Source organism: Babylonia areolata, chromosome 14 (genome assembly GCF_041734735.1).
Source record: "Babylonia areolata isolate BAREFJ2019XMU chromosome 14, ASM4173473v1, whole genome shotgun sequence".
Classification (NCBI taxonomy): domain Eukaryota; kingdom Metazoa; phylum Mollusca; class Gastropoda; order Neogastropoda; family Buccinidae; genus Babylonia; species Babylonia areolata.
The window spans coordinates 993,156-1,009,247 of record NC_134889.1 but is presented as its reverse complement, the minus strand read 5'-3'; the positions used below and the strand labels follow the sequence as shown (position 1 = coordinate 1,009,247).

General features: G+C 48.9%; 1 protein-coding gene across 3 annotated transcripts in view; it reads left to right on the top strand.

Moving 5' to 3' along the window:
* LOC143289716 (centrosome-associated protein 350-like) overlaps positions 1-16,092 on the top strand; it is a 186,608-nt gene that overhangs the window by 147,329 nt on the left and 23,187 nt on the right. For all 3 annotated transcript variants that reach the window (XM_076598782.1, XM_076598781.1, XM_076598783.1), the window contains 9 exons: positions 2,166-2,372; positions 4,009-4,171; positions 4,724-4,904; positions 5,679-5,947; positions 6,891-7,010; positions 7,733-8,046; positions 9,821-9,919; positions 13,273-13,350; positions 14,423-14,465. In XM_076598782.1, coding sequence (XP_076454897.1) covers positions 2,166-2,372; positions 4,009-4,171; positions 4,724-4,904; positions 5,679-5,947; positions 6,891-7,010; positions 7,733-8,046; positions 9,821-9,919; positions 13,273-13,350; positions 14,423-14,465 — 1,474 coding nt within the window. The remainder of the gene's footprint in view (positions 1-2,165; positions 2,373-4,008; positions 4,172-4,723; positions 4,905-5,678; positions 5,948-6,890; positions 7,011-7,732; positions 8,047-9,820; positions 9,920-13,272; positions 13,351-14,422; positions 14,466-16,092) is intronic.

The window sequence follows — 16,092 nt, the reverse complement described above, 5'->3', positions numbered from 1 at the left end:
GCACCCCTCCCCATGCCCAGTGATGAACCATCAGTAACCATGGCCCCCCGCACCCCTCCCCATGCCCAGTGATGAACCATCAGTAACCATGGCCCCCCGCACCCCTCCCCATGCCCAGTGATGAACCATCAGTAACCAAGGCCCCCCGCACCCCTCCCCATGCCCAGTGATGAACCATCAGTAACCATGGCCCCCCACACCCCTCCCCATGCCCAGTGATGAACCATCAGTAACCAAGGCCCCCCGCACCCCTCCCCATGCCCAGTGATGAACCATCAGTAACCATGGCCCCCCGCACCCCTCCCCATGCCCAGTGATGAACCATCAGTAACCATGGCCCCCCACACCCCTCCCCATGCCCAGTGATGAACCATCAGTAACCATGGCCCACCGCACCCCTTCATGCCCAGTGATGAACCATCAGTAACCATGGCCCCCCGCACCCCTCCCCATGCCCAGTGATGAACCATCAGTAACCATGGCCCCCCGCACCCTTTCATGCCCAGTGATGAACCATCAGTAACCATGGCCCCCCGCACCCCTTCATGCCCAGTGATGAACCATCAGTAACCATGGCCTCCCGCACCCCTCCCCGTGCCCAGTGATGAACCATCAGTAACCATGGCCCCCTGCACCCCTTCATTCCCAGTGATGAACCATCAGTAACCATGGCCCCCCGCACCCCTTCATGCCCAGTGATGAACCATCAGTAACCATGGCCCCCCGCACCCCTTCATGCCCAATGATGAACCATCAGTAACCATGGGGCCCCGCACCCCTTCATGCCCAGTGATGAACCATCAGTAACCATGGCCCCCCGCACCCCTCCCCATGCCCAGTGATGAACCATCAGTAACCATGGCCTCCCGCACGCCTCCCCGTGCCCAGTGATGAACCATCAGTAACCATGGCCCCCTGCACCCCTTCATTCCCAGTGATGAACCATCAGTAACCATGGCCCCCCGCACCCCTTCATGCCCAGTGATGAACCATCAGTAACCATGGCCCCCCGCACCCCTTCATGCCCAATGATGAACCATCAGTAACCATGGGGCCCCGCACCCCTTCATGCCCAGTGATGAACCATCAGTAACCATGGCCTCCCGCACCCCTCCCCGTGCCCAGTGATGAACCATCAGTAACCATGGCCCCCTGCACCCCTTCATTCCCAGTGATGAACCATCAGTAACCAAGGCCCCCCGTACCCCTTCATGCCCAGTGATGAACCATCAGTAACCATGGCCCCCCGCACCCCTTCATGCCCAGTGATGAACCATCAGTAACCATGGCCCCCCGTACCCCTTCATGCCCAGTGATGAACCATCAGTAACCATGGCCTCCCGCACCCCTCCCCGTGCCCAGTGATGAACCATCAGTAACCATGGCCCCCTGCACCCCTTCATTCCCAGTGATGAACCATCAGTAACCAAGGCCCCCCGCACCCCTTCATGCCCAGTGATGAACCATCAGTAACCATGGCCCCCCGCACCCCTTCATGCCCAGTGATGAACCATCAGTAACCATGGCCCCCCGTACCCCTTCATGCCCAGTGATGAACCATCAGTAACCATGGCCCCCCGCACCCCTTCATGCCCAGTGATGAACCGTCAGTAACCATGGCCCCCCGCACCCCTTCATGCCCAGTGATGAACCATCAGTAACCATGGCCCCCCGCACCCCTTCATGCCCAGTGATGAACCATCAGTAACCATGGCCCCCCGCACCCCTTCATGCCCAGTGATGAACCATCAGTAACCAAGGCCCCCCGCACCCCTTCATGCCCAGTGATGAACCATCAGTAACCATGGCCCCCCGCACCCCTTCATGCCCAGTGATGAACCATCAGTAACCATGGGCCCCCACACCCCTTCATGCCCAGTGATGAACCATCAGTAACCAAGGCCCCCCGCACCCCTTCATGCCCAGTGATGAACTGTCAGTAACCATCACCCCCCGCACCCCTTCATTCCCAGTGATGAACCATCAGTAACCATCACCCCCCACACCCCTTCATGCCCAGTGATGAACCATCAGTAACCAAGGCCCCCCGTGCCCCTCCCCGTGCCCAGTGATGAACTGTCAGTAACCATCACCCCGGCCCCCCGAATGCCCAATGATGAACTGTCAGTAACCATCCCCCCCCACGCCCACCCCCCCTGTGACAGAGTTATGGCGGACCCATAGCAGACCGGTCCCAGCAGGAGGGCGGAGAGGCACGGTGGTCTCCGGCGGCCCTGGAGAGACAGATGACGGCGGAGCTGGCGCGGCTGGAGAGTCTGGAGGACTCGATCCGTCAGCTGTCCAGCGCGGAGAGGACCCGTGCTGTGGCTCTGGCCCAGCAGGAGACAGTCTCCGTCGCTCAGGTCCTCAAGGTCAGCGCTGATTTGGTCGGGGGATTCTTTCTTCTTCATTTATTTATTTCATTTTTGCTGCCCCATCATCTGTAGCGTTTCAGTGGCATCACTTCCATGCTGCTCAGTCCCTGCCCCTCATAAACAGCCAAACTCAGGTCCGTGTGTCGTCGTCCCAGTGCCGGCAGTCCTCAGCCAAACTCAGGTCTGTGTGTCGTCGTCCCAGTGCCGGCAGTCCTCAGCCAAACTCAGGTCTGTGTGTCGTCGTCCCAGTGCCGGCAGTCCTCAGCCAAACTCAGGTCCATGTGTTGTCGTCCCAGTGCCGGCAGTCCTCAGCCAAACTCAGGTCTGTGTGTCGTCGTCCCAGTGCCGGCAGTCCTCAGCCAAACTCAGGTCTGTGTGTCGTCGTCCCAGTGCCGGCAGTCCTCAGCCAAACTCAGGTCTCTGTGTCGTCGTCCCAGTGCCGGCAGTCCTCAGCCAAACTCAGGTCTGTGTGTCATCGTCCCAGTGCCGGCAGTCCTCAGCCAAACTCAGGTCTGTGTGTCGTCATCCCAGTGCCGGCAGTCCTCAGCCAAACTCAGGTCTGTGTGTCGTCATCCCAGTGCCGGCAGTCCTCAGCCAAACTCAGGTCTGTGTGTCGTCGTCCCAGTGCCGGCAGTCCTCAGGGAACCATCAATGTTAGGTCGCCAGGAGGCAACACACCAGAGGAGAGACCCTGCACTGCTGCTGAGTCACTTCGGTGGCGTTCAGCAGTGCCTGTTCTGATTCAGCATGCACAAAACACCACCTGCTAACCCCCCCCCCCCCCCCCCCCCCCTTACTTATGACAGTAATGTCTTGGTCATGGAGCCAGACTGAGTGAGCGTTCCCTCCGGAGTAGAGTCGGCCACCACGTCCCTCCATGGACGGTTGCCCATGAAGCTGCTGACACTGAAGTCTGTCCTTGAAATGGAGGTGGGTCTGACTGAGGCCACAATGACACCAGGACATGAAAGAACACAGAATTTGGGACTTTTTTTTGTTTGTTTGTTTTTTGATGGTGAATTATTACAATGCTGCTGCTGCAGTGGAGGTCCCTTTGGGGTTGTGAGCAGTGTTTGCCTGTGCTGTCTGTTGATTACTGCTGGTACTGTGGCCAGAATTAAAGCTGACATGGCTGTGTAGTTGTGTCATTTACATGGCTGTGTAGTTGTGTCATTTACATGGCTGTGTAGTTGTTGTGTCATTTACATAGCTGAGTTGTTGTTGTGTCGTTTACACAGCTGAGTTGTTGTTGTGCCGTTTACATAGCTGTGTTGCGTCATTTACATAGCTGTGTAGTTGTGTCGTTTACATAGCTGTGTAGTTGTTATGTTGTTTACATAGTTGTGTAGTTGTTATGTCGTTTACATAGCTGTGCAGTTGTGTCATTTACATAGCTGTGCAGTTGTGTCATTTTGATAGTTGTGTCATTTACATAGCTGCGTTGTTGTGTCATTTACATAGCTGTGTTGTTGTGTCATTTTGATAGCTGTGTCATTTACATAGCTGTGTTGTTGTGTCATTTACATAGCTGTGTTGTTGTGTCATTTTGATAGCTGTGTCATTTACATAGCTGCGTTGTTGTGTCATTTACATAGCTGTGTTTACATAGCTGTGTTGTGTTGTGCCGTGACAGGCCCGACAGCAGGCCCACAGTGCAGAGTTACGGTCCCTGCAGCAGCAGGTCCAGGAAGAACGCCTGGCGTCGGCCCAGCAGCTACAGCAACAGCTGATCCACAGCAAGGCTGTCCAGGCCCCGGCCTCCGACATGGCCTCCCTCCACGCCCCCCCTGTCACAGGTAGGTCTGTCTTCCCTCTGTGACATCACTGACATGGAAAGACATAGAACTGACAAAACAGAAAAAGCTCAACAGAACTTGTAACTCACATCCCGGTTTTTATCAAGCTTGGTATAGCAACTGTCTATGTTGGTAGCATTATCCCTGTTGAACTTTGAAGTCAGTAAATATTCAGGTTTGTTTACAGGCAAGGTCACAACATGTTATACCGCATATCATGATAGGGAAAAGTATGCAGGTGCAAAAAACTGAAGTCTTGTTTTTCTATTTAAGAATGAAAATGGTTGATGTGGTAACCACACACAGTCTTGAAAGCTTGTGACATATGAATGCTGAGAACAGTGCATGTGTGTGTGAATGGGTGAAACATATCTGACCTTGGAGTACATAAGTCACCTGATCTGTTCTTGACCTTATGCCATGTCATATACCTGATGTTTGTGTACATGACATGTGCTTTATTCCTTCCCCATGCCGTGTTATATGTCTGATGTTTGTGTACACCATGCCATGTTAGATGTCTGATGTTTGTGTACACCATGCCATGTTCAGGCAGCAGGCAGCTGTTGGAGAAGGCTGAGAACCGCCGCCCAGAGACCAAGGTCACCACAAGCTCGGTGACCCGGTCGCGGGGTCGTGACGACACAGAGTACACAGAGACGTTCACGTCGCTGCATGACACCAGGCCCTCTGCTGGCCATGCCGCCTCCCCCGCACCCTCCTCAAGGTCAAGGTCAGTGGGCCAACTAGATAATGAGGATGATAATAAGATTCAGGTAGTAATCAAAGGTCCTGATCTTTGTGTGAAGTGTTGCTGACATTGAGGTTTAGGGGTGTGGAGGTATGTTGTATTGCTGTGTTAGTGACAGTGAGGTTTAGGGGTGTGGATGTAAGCTATACTGCTGTGTTAGTGACAGTGAGGTTTAGGGGTGTGGATGTAAGCTATACTGCTGTGTTAGTGACAGTGAGGTTTAGGGGTGTGGATGTAAGCTATACTGCTGTGTTAGTGACAGTGAGGTTTAGGGGTGGGGAGGTAAGCTATACTGCTGTGTTAGTGACAGTGAGGTTTAGGGGTGTGGAGGTATGTTGTACTGCTGTGTTAGTGACAGTGACCTTTAGGGGTATGGTGGTAAGCTATAGGGGTGTGGTGGTAAGCTATAGGGGTGTGGAGGTAAGCTATAGGGGTGTGGAGGTAAGCTATACTGCTGTGTTAGTGACAGTGAGGTTTAGGGGTGGGGAGGTAAGCTATACTGCTGTGTTAGTGACAGTGAGGTTTAGGGGTGTGGAGGTAAGCTATACTGCTGTGTTAGTGACAGTGAGGTTTAGGGGTGTGGAGGTATGTTGTACTGCTGTGTTAGTGACAGTGACCTTTAGGGGTATGGTGGTAAGCTATAGGGGTGTGGTGGTAAGCTATAGGGGTGTGGAGGTAAGCTATACTGCTGTGTTAGTGACAGTGAGGTTTAGGGGTGTGGAGGTAAGCTATACTCCTGTGTGTGTGGCCATACAGGAGCTCCCCGTCCCTCAAAACGGCCGAAGACTCCAGCACGGCCGTCAAGACGGCCAGAGACTCCAGCACCACCGTCAGAACCGCCGAGGACTCGGCCACCTCGGTCCGAACAGCAGAGGACTACACGACGTCCGTCAAGACAGCAGAGGACACGGAGTCCATCAAGACGGCAGAAGATTCTCAGGCGGAGTCTGACTACTCCATCAAGACAGCCAGTGACTCTGAGGCTCCGGGTGCTGACGCCAGTGGTGCTGCTGAGGAAGTGCCCGGTGAGTACAGATGGGGGGAGAGTGGGGGTGGCTGAGGGGGGTCAGGGCAAACGTGTCAGCAGTGATGTGACTGTAGTACTTCTTCTTCTTCTGCGTTCACTCGTATGCACACGAGTGGGCTTTTACGTGTATGACCGTTTTTACCCCGCCATGTAGGCAGCCATACTCCGTTTTCGGGGGTGGGCATGCTGGGTATGTTCTTGTTTCCATAACCCACCGAACGCTGACATGGATTACAGGATCTTTAACGTGCGTATTTGATCTTCTGCTTGCATATACACACGAAGGGGGTTCAGGCACTCGCAGGTCTGCACATATGTTGACCTGGGAGATCGTAAAAATCTCCACCCTTTACCCACCAGGCGCCGTCACCGTGATTTGAACCCGGGACTGTCAGATTGACAGTCCAGCACTTTAACCACTCGGCTGTTGCACCTGTCTGTGACTGTAGAACAGTGTGCACGCCTGGCCAAGTGGTAAGACGCACAACTAGGAAAGGAGTGTCCGGGGGTTCCAGTCTGGTTTCAGCATGGTGCTGTGCCCTTTACTCTGAAGGTGTGTGTCAGTTTTAACCTTAAACAGTGGAAGAAGTGGATGTGGTCCTGCCCTCCGTTGCCGAGCTGAGGTATGAATCAACTGCCCCAAGGGTGGTGAAAGGCTATGGAGCTCTAACTCGGACCATAACCATGTAAAATCCTTCACAAAGAGGTATGAATCAACTGCCCCAAGGGTGGTGAAAGGCTATGGAGCTCTAACTCGGACCAGAACCATGCAAAATCCTTCACAAAGAAGGAGCATACTCTCTGCAGAAATGCTGAAAGTTTGTATGGAAAACATGAAGTACCCTCAGCATACTCACTGTTAAAAAGATGATAGTTAAAAGGATAGTATTTGACACAGACGGCAGACGTGGTGAGTGCAGTTACTGTTGAATGCCTTGCAGATGGGGACTACTCCTTGTCCTTTGAGGAGTCGGCCACAGAAGACAGGTCTGTGAAAAAGAGGCCCTCCAGGGATGCCAAGAACCGCAAGAGTGCCAGCAAGACACCAGTCAGCGAAGAGAGTAAGACTGGACCCCATTTTATGCAGCAGTGGGGGGTGCATGTGTGTGTGTGTGTGTGCGTGTGTTTATCAGTTCAGCAGGCTTGCAAGTGCTATTTTAGAAGCGCCAGTGACATTGTGTCAGCTCAGCTTGGCCCACACATTTTGTGTTCTGTTCCTCTCCTCAACACACACTCCCTCAGTTCTCTCTTGGAATCAACATCTTTTGCAGCAGACACATTGTCACCATACAGTGGCAGCTTGCAAGCATGTTTCCTTTTCCTGACACAAGAGGGGGGAGAGTGGAGAAAAGATGTTTCCTTTTCCTGACACAAGAGGGGGGAGAGTGGAGAAAAGATGGACCATGTTTCCTGTTCCTAACACCAGAGGGGGGAGAGTGGAGAAAAGAAGGACCATGTTTCCTGTTCCTAACACCAGAGGGGGGAGAGTGGAGAAAAGAAGGACCCAAACAAACAGTTCAAAGATTACACACAAAAAAATTTTGAAGAAAGAAAATAAAAAGTGAAACAGTGTGTGCCACTCTCCATCACCACCCCTCACAAAACAACAAATAATTACACAACATTCTTTTACAAAATTAAAAAAAACAAAACAAAAGACAGTGTCCACCACCCTCCATTACCACCCCTGAATAATTACACAACATTCTTTTACACAAAAAAGACACACACACAGAACTGATTTGATGATATGGTTGTGCCCCCCGCCCCCTCCCTCCCCCAGGAAGCTCCCTGCGTGTCGCGGACCTGACGTCAATCTACGGGGGGGAGGACTCCTTCAACCGCTTCACCATGGACATCGTGCGCAACATCATGCGGGAGGAGGAGGTGCGGGCCCAGTACCAGGAGTCCCTGCTGAGGATCCGTGCCAAGGCCCTGAAGGAGAAGACCCGTGCCCAGCTGTCTCTGGTCAGACAGGAGAGGCAGCAGTGGCTGGAGAAGGGTCAGGGTGACTCCACCTCCCACACCGCTCACCGGGAGCTCAAACGCCTGGCTGACCGTGAGAAGGCCATCTTGAAGGAGCAGGCTGAGCATAAGGTGGGTGTGTGTGTTGGGGGGGCGTGTTTGTCTCTGGGTGTAGAGTGATCATCAGTGTCGTTTGGTGTATAGATTGATCATCAGTGTCTGTCTCTGTGTATAGATCGATCATCAGTGTCTGTTTGTCTCTGTGAATCATCAGTGTCTGTCTGTCTCTGTGTTTGGATCAATCTTCAGTGTCTGTCTCTGTGTATAGATCGATCATCAGTGTCTCTGTGTATAGATCAATCATCAGTGTCTGTCTCTGTGTATAGATCAATCATCAGTGTCTGTCTCTGTGTATAGATCAATCTTCAGTGTCTGTCTCTGTGTATAGATCAATCATCAGTGTCTGTCTCTGTGTATAGATCAATCATCAGTGTCTGTCTCTGTGTATAGATCAATCTTCAGTGTCTGTCTGTGTGTATAGATCGATCATCAGTGTCTGTCTGTGTGTATAGATCAATCATCAGTGTCTGTCTCTGTGTATAGATCGATCATCAGTGTCTGTCTCTGTGTATAGATCGATCATCAGTGTCTGTCTGTGTGTATAGATCAATCATCAGTGTCTCTGTGTATAGATCGAGCATCAGTGTCTGTCTGTGTGTATAGATCAATCATCAGTGTCTGTCTCTGTGTATAGATCAATCATCAGTGTCTCTGTGTATAGATCGAGCATCAGTGTCTGTCTGTGTGTATAGATCAATCATCAGTGTCTGTCTCTGTGTATAGATCAATCATCAGTGTCTGTCTCTGTGTATAGATCAATCATCAGTGTCTCTGTGTATAGATCAATCATCAGTGTCTGTCTCTGTGTATAGATCAATCATCAGTGTCTGTCTGTCTCTGTGTATAGATTAATCATCAGTGTCTGTCTCTGTGTATAGATCAATCATCAGTGTCTGTCTCTGTGTATAGATCGATCATCAGTGTCTGTGTGTATAGATCGATCATCAGTGTCTGTCTGTGTGTATAGATCGATCATCAGTGTCTGTCTCTGTGTATAGATCAATCATCAGTGTCTGTCTCTGTGTTTAGATCAATCATCAGTGTCTGTCTCTGTGTATAGATCAATCATCAGTGTCTGACAGGCAGAGATAGACAGGATGTTCAAGATGTGTCTGTTGACAGGCAGAGATAGACAGGATGTTCAAGATGTGTGTCTGTTGACAGGCGGAGATAGACAGGATGTTCAAGATGTGTGTGTGTTGACAGGTGGAGATAGACAGGATGTTCAAGATGTGTGTGTGTTGACAGGCGGAGATAGACAGGATGTTCAAGATGTGTGTGTGTTGACAGGCGGAGATAGACAGGATGTTCAAGATGTGTGTGTGTTGACAGGCAGAGATAGACAGGATGTTCAAGATGTGTGTGTTGACAGGCGGAGATAGACAGGATGTTCAAGATGTGTGTGTTGACAGGCGGAGATAGACAGGATGTTCAAGATGTGTGTCTGTTGACAGGCGGAGATAGACAGGATGTTCAAGATGTGTGTGTTGACAGGCGGAGATAGACAGGATGTTCAAGATGTGTGTGTTGACAGGCAGAGATAGACAGGATGTTCAAGATGTGTGTGTGTTGACAGGCGGAGATAGACAGGATGTTCAAGATGTGTGTGTGTTGACAGGCGGAGATAGACAGGATGTTCAAGATGTGTGTGTGTTGACAGGCGGAGATAGACAGGATGTTCAAGATGTGTGTGTGTTGACAGGCGGAGATAGACAGGATGTTCAAGATGTGTGTGTGTTGACAGGCGGAGATAGACAGGATGTTCAAGATGTGTGTGTGTTGACAGGCGGAGATAGACAGGATGTTCAAGACGGAGCAGCTGGCCAGAGAACATCGCCATAGTTTGCTGAAGCAGCACGAGCAGATCGCCAAAATGCAGGCAGAGGTAGGACCAACATGCAGGGCTCTGATAACTTCAGCATCTGGGGGGCCCAGGAACTATTAGCATCATTCCATACTGTCCCACACTGCCTTCACTGTGATGATGTACATTGTTAGCATCATTCCACACTGTCCCACACTGCCTTCACTGTGATGATGTACATTGTTAGCATCATTCCACACTGTCCCACACTGCCTTCACTGTGATGATGTACATTGTTAGCATCATTCCAGACTGTCCCACACTGCCTTCACTGTCATGATGTACATTGTTAGCATCATTCCACACTGTCCCACACTGCCTTCACTGTGATGATGTACATTGTTAGCATCATTCCACACTGTCCCACACTGCCTTCACTGTCATGATGTACATTGTTAGCATCATTCCACACTGTCCCACACTGCCTTCACTGTGATGATGTACATTGTTAGCATCATTCCAGACTGTCCCACACTGCCTTCACTGTGATGATGTACATTGTTAGCATCATTCCACACTGTCCCACACTGCCTTCACTGTGATGATGTACATTGTTAGCATCATTCCACACTGTCCCACACTGCCTTCACTGTCATGATGTACATTGTTAGCATCATTCCAGACTGTCCCACACTGCCTTCACTGTCATGATGTACATTGTTAGCATCATTCCACACTGTCCCACACTGCCTTCACTGTCATGATGTACATTGTTAGCATCATTCCACACTGTCCCACACTGCCTTCACTGTGATGATGTACATTGTTAGCATCATTCCACACTGTCCCACACTGCCTTCACTGTGATGATGTACATTGTTAGCATCATTCCACACTGTCCCACACTGCCTTCACTGTGATGATGTACATTGTTAGCATCATTCCACACTGTCCCACACTGCCTTCACTGTCATGATGTACATTGTTAGCATCATTCCACACTGTCCCACACTGCCTTCACTGTCATGATGTACATTGTTAGCATCATTCCACACTGTCCCACACTGCCTTCACTGTCATGATGTACATTGTTAGCATCATTCCACACTGTCCCACACTGCCTTCACTGTCATGATGTACATTGTTAGCATCATTCCACACTGTCCCACACTGCCTTCACTGTCATGATGTACATTGTTAGCATCATTCCACACTGTCCCACACTGCCTTCACTGTCATGATGTACATTGTTAGCATCATTCCACACTGTCCCACACTGCCTTCACTGTGATGATGTACATTGTTAGCATCATTCCACACTGTCCCACACTGCCTTCACTGTGATGATGTACATTGTTAGCATCATTCCACACTGTCCCACACTGCCTTCACTGTCATGATGTACATTGTTAGCATCATTCCATACTGTCCCACACTGCCTTCACTGTGATGATGTACATTGTTAGCATCATTCCACACTGTCCCACACTGCCTTCACTGTCATGATGTACATTGTTAGCATCATTCCACACTGTCCCACACTGCCTTCACTGTCATGATGTACACTGTTAGCATCATTCCACACTGTCCCACACTGCCTTCACTGTCATGATGTACATTGTTAGCATCATTCCATACTGTCCCACACTGCCTTCACTGTCATGATGTACATTGTTAGCATCATTCCAGAGTGTCCCACACTGCCTTCACTGTCATGATGTACATTGTTAGCATCATTCCACACTGTCCCACACTGCCTTCACTGTGATGATGTACATTGTTAGCATCATTCCACACTGTCCCACACTGCCTTCACTGTGATGATGTACATTGTTAGCATCATTCCACACTGTCCCACACTGCCTTCACTGTGATGATGTACATTGTTAGCATCATTCCAGACTGTCCCACACTGCCTTCACTGTGATGATGTACATTGTTAGCATCATTCCAGACTGTCCCACACTGCCTTCACTGTCATGATGTACATTGTTAGCATCATTCCAGAGTGTCCCACACGTCTTCACTGTCATGATGTACATTGTTAGCATCATTCCACACTGTCCCACACTGCCTTCACTGTGATGATGTACATTGTTAGCATCATTCCACACTGTCCCACACTGCCTTCACTGTGATGATGTACATTGTTAGCATCATTCCACACTGTCCCACACTGCCTTCACTGTGATGATGTACATTGTTAGCATCATTCCACACTGTCCCACACTGCCTTCATTGTCATGATGTACATTGTTAGCATCATTCCATACTGTCCCACACGTCTTCACTGTTTGTGATGCTGATGCCACACACAATTACCAGACATATAACACAGATTATATCAAACTAAAATGAAATGTGCTTGTTTTAATTATCAAGAGTGGTCATCTGTGAAGTAGGCTGGCATCAAAATTAGGAACTTTTTTTATTTTTTAAAGATTGATGATGGATGTTAATTAGGAGGAGGATGTGTTGTGTGCGTTACAGAGACACAGGAGAAGATGTGATGATGGATGATAATGAGGAGGATGATGTGTTGTGTGTGTGTGTGTTGTGTGTGTATGATGATGTGTTGTACAGACACAGGAGAAGATGTGATGATGGATGATAATGAGGATGATGATGTGTTGTATGTGTGTGTGTGTGTATGATGATGTGTTGTGTGTTGTGCAGACACAGGAGAAGATGTGATGATGGATGATAATGAGGATGATGATGTGTTGTATGTGTGTGTGTGTGTATGATGATGTGTTGTGTGTGTATGATGATGTGTTGTGTGTTGTGCAGACACAGGAGAAGATGTGATGATGGATGATAATGAGGATGATGATGTGTTGTATGTGTGTGTGTGTGTGTATGATGATGTGTTGTGTGTGTATGATGATGTGTTGTGTGTTGTGCAGACATGGGAGAAGATGTGATGATGGATGATAATGAGGATGAGGATGTGTTGTGTGTTGTGCAGACATGGGAGAGGATGTGATGATGGATGATGAGTATGAGGATGTGTTGTGTGTTGTGCAGACACAGGAGAAGATGTGATGATGAATGATAATGAGGATGTGTTGTGTGTGTATGATGATGTGTTGTGTGTGTATGATGATGTGTTGTGTGTGTATGATGATGTGTTGTGTGTTGTGCAGACATGGGAAAAGATGTGATGATGGATGATAATGAGGATGATGATGTGTTGTGTGTATGATGATGTGTTGTGTGTATGATGATGTGTTGTGTGTGTATGATGATGTGTTGTGTGTGTATGATGATGTGCTGTGCGTTGTGCAGACACGGGAGAAGATGTGATGATGGATGATAATGAGGATGATGATGTGTTGTGTGTGTATGATGATGTGTTGTGTGTGTGTGTGATGATGTGTTGTGTGTGTATGATGATGTGCTGTGTGTATGATGATGTGTTGTGTGTTGTGCAGACACGGGAGAAGATGCAGCAGCTGCAGGGAAGGCTGGGTCAGCCAGCTGAGGGACACACAGAGGACGACACCAGCATGGTCAGTGGGCAGGGCAGTGTGTGAAGAGGGGGCAGGGTGTGGTCAGTGGGCAGGGCAGTGTGTGAAGAGGGGGGAGGGTGTGGTCAGTGGGCAGGGCAGTGTGTGAAGAGGGGGGAGGGTGTGGTCAGTGGGCAGGGCAGTGTGTGTGGGGGAGAGGGAGGGAGTGGTCAGTGGGTGGGGGGGGATTGGAGGGTGTGGTCAGTGGGCAGGGCAGTGTGGGGGAGAGGGAGGGAGTGGTCAGTGGGTGGGGGGGGATTGGAGGGTGTGGTCAGTGGGCAGGGCAGTGTGGGGGAGAGGGAGGGAGTGGTCAGTGGGTGGGGGGGAGATTGGAGGGTGTGGTCAGTGGGCAGGGCAGTGTGGGGGAGAGGGAGGGAGTGGTCAGTGGGTGGGGGGGGATTGGAGGGTGTGGTCAGTGGGCAGGGCAGTGTGGGGGAGAGGGAGGGAGTGGTCAGTGGGTGGGGGGGGATTGGAGGGTGTGGTCAGTGGGCAGGGCAGTGTGTGAAGAGGGGGGAGGGAGTGGTCAGTGGGTGGGGGGGAGATTGGAGGGTGTGGTCAGTGGGCAGGGCAGTGTGTGTGGAGGGGGGAGGGAGTGGTCAGTGGGTGGGGGGGAGATTGGAGGGTGTGGTCAGTGGGCAGGGCAGTGTGTGTGGAGGGGGGAGGGAGTGGTCAGTGGGTGGGGGGGAGATTGGAGGGTGTGGTCAGTGGGCAGGGCAGTGTGTGGGGAGGGTGTGGTCAGTGGGCAGGGCAGTGTGTGGGGAGGGAGGGAGGGAGAGATTGAGCTCAGGGAGTTGTTGTCCTTTCAGCTCCTTTCCCACTGTATTGATAGCTGTTTTGCAGGGTCATTTTCACTGTATCTGTTTTACTTTTTACACTGCACACTTGTGAAAAGCTCTTCAAACTTCCATAGCATACAATGAAGACAGTTGGGGAGAGTGAGTTTGGTTTGGTTGTCGAATTGTCCATCCTTACTTGATTATTCATGGTCACATATTGTCACTGGTGGTGTGTGTTTTATTGCAGAAAAGAAAAACTCTGAAATGAAGTGTATATATGTTTTTGTTATTGTTTCCAGGTAGAGGACCTGTCGGATGCCAGTGACATTTCTTACGCTAAAGGTAAGACAGGGGTGGGGTGGAACACAGGTACACTGTTGTATTGTTGGTTTTACCTGGGATCAAGGATTACCATCCAGTGATGTTCTTTGACTGTACCTCTGTTTATTTCAGATATATATATATATATCATTGACTCCATCCTCCATCCACCCTGTTTCCCCAACTACCTTTGTTAATTTCATATTTTGATTACACATACTTAACCGTGACCCACTAGTGCAGACTCCGGCAGGGGTCTGATTCCTGTCCTGTGCAAACTACTACCCGCCTATGCGGAGAAAACAAAAGTAGCTACGGCTGATAATCTCCTATATATCATTGACTCCATCCTCTATCCACACTGTTCCCCAACTACCTCTGTTTATTTCAAATATATATCATTGACTCCATCCTACATATATCCTGTTCCCCCAACTACCTCTGTTTATTTCAAATATATATCATTGACTCCATCCTACATATATCCTGTTCCCCCAACTACCTCTGTTTATTTCAAATATATATCATTGACTCCATCCTACATATATCCTGTTACCCCAACTACCTCTGTTTATTTCAAATATATATCATTGACTCCATCCTACATATATCCTGTTCCCCCAACTACCTCTGTTTATTTCAAATATATATCATTGACTCCATCCTACATATATCCTGTTCCCCCAACTAACTCTGTTTATTTCAAATATATAATATTGACTCCATCCTACATATACCCTGTTCCCCCAACTACCTCTGTTTATTTCAAATATATATCATTGACTCCATCATACATATATCCTGTTCCCCCAACTACCTCTGTTTATTTCAAATATATGTCATTGACTCCATCCAACATATATCCTGTTCCCCAACTACCTCTGTTTATTTCAAATATATATCATTGACTCCATCCTACATATATCCTGTTCCCCCAACTACCTCTGTTTATTTCAAATATATATCATTGACTCCATCCTACATATATCCTGTTCCCCCAACTACCTCTGTTTATTTCAAATATATATCATTGACTCCATCCTACATATATCCTGTTCCCCCAACTAACTCTGTTTATTTCAAATATATATCATTGACTCCATCCTACATATATCCTGTTCCCCCAACTACCTCTGTTTATTTCAAATATATATCATTGACTCCATCCTACATATATCCTGTTCCCCCAACTACCTCTGTTTATTTCAAATATATATCATTGACTCCATCCTACATATATCCTGTTCCCCCAGCTACCTCTGTTTATTTCAAATATATATCATTGACTCCATCCTACATATATCCTGTTCCCCCAACTACCTCTGTTTATTTCAAATATATATCATTGACTCCATCCTACATATATCCTGTTCCCCCAACTACCTCTGTTTATTTCAAATATATATCATTGACTCCATCCTACATATATCCTGTTCCCCCAACTACCTCTGTTTATTTCAAATATATATCATTGACTCCATCCTACATATATCCTGTTCCCCCAACTACCTCTGTTTATTTCAAATATATATCATTGACTCCATCCTACATATATCCTGTTCCCCCAACTACCTCTGTTTATTTCAAATATATATCATTGACTCCATCCTACATATATCCTGTTCCCCCAACTACCTCTGTTTATTTC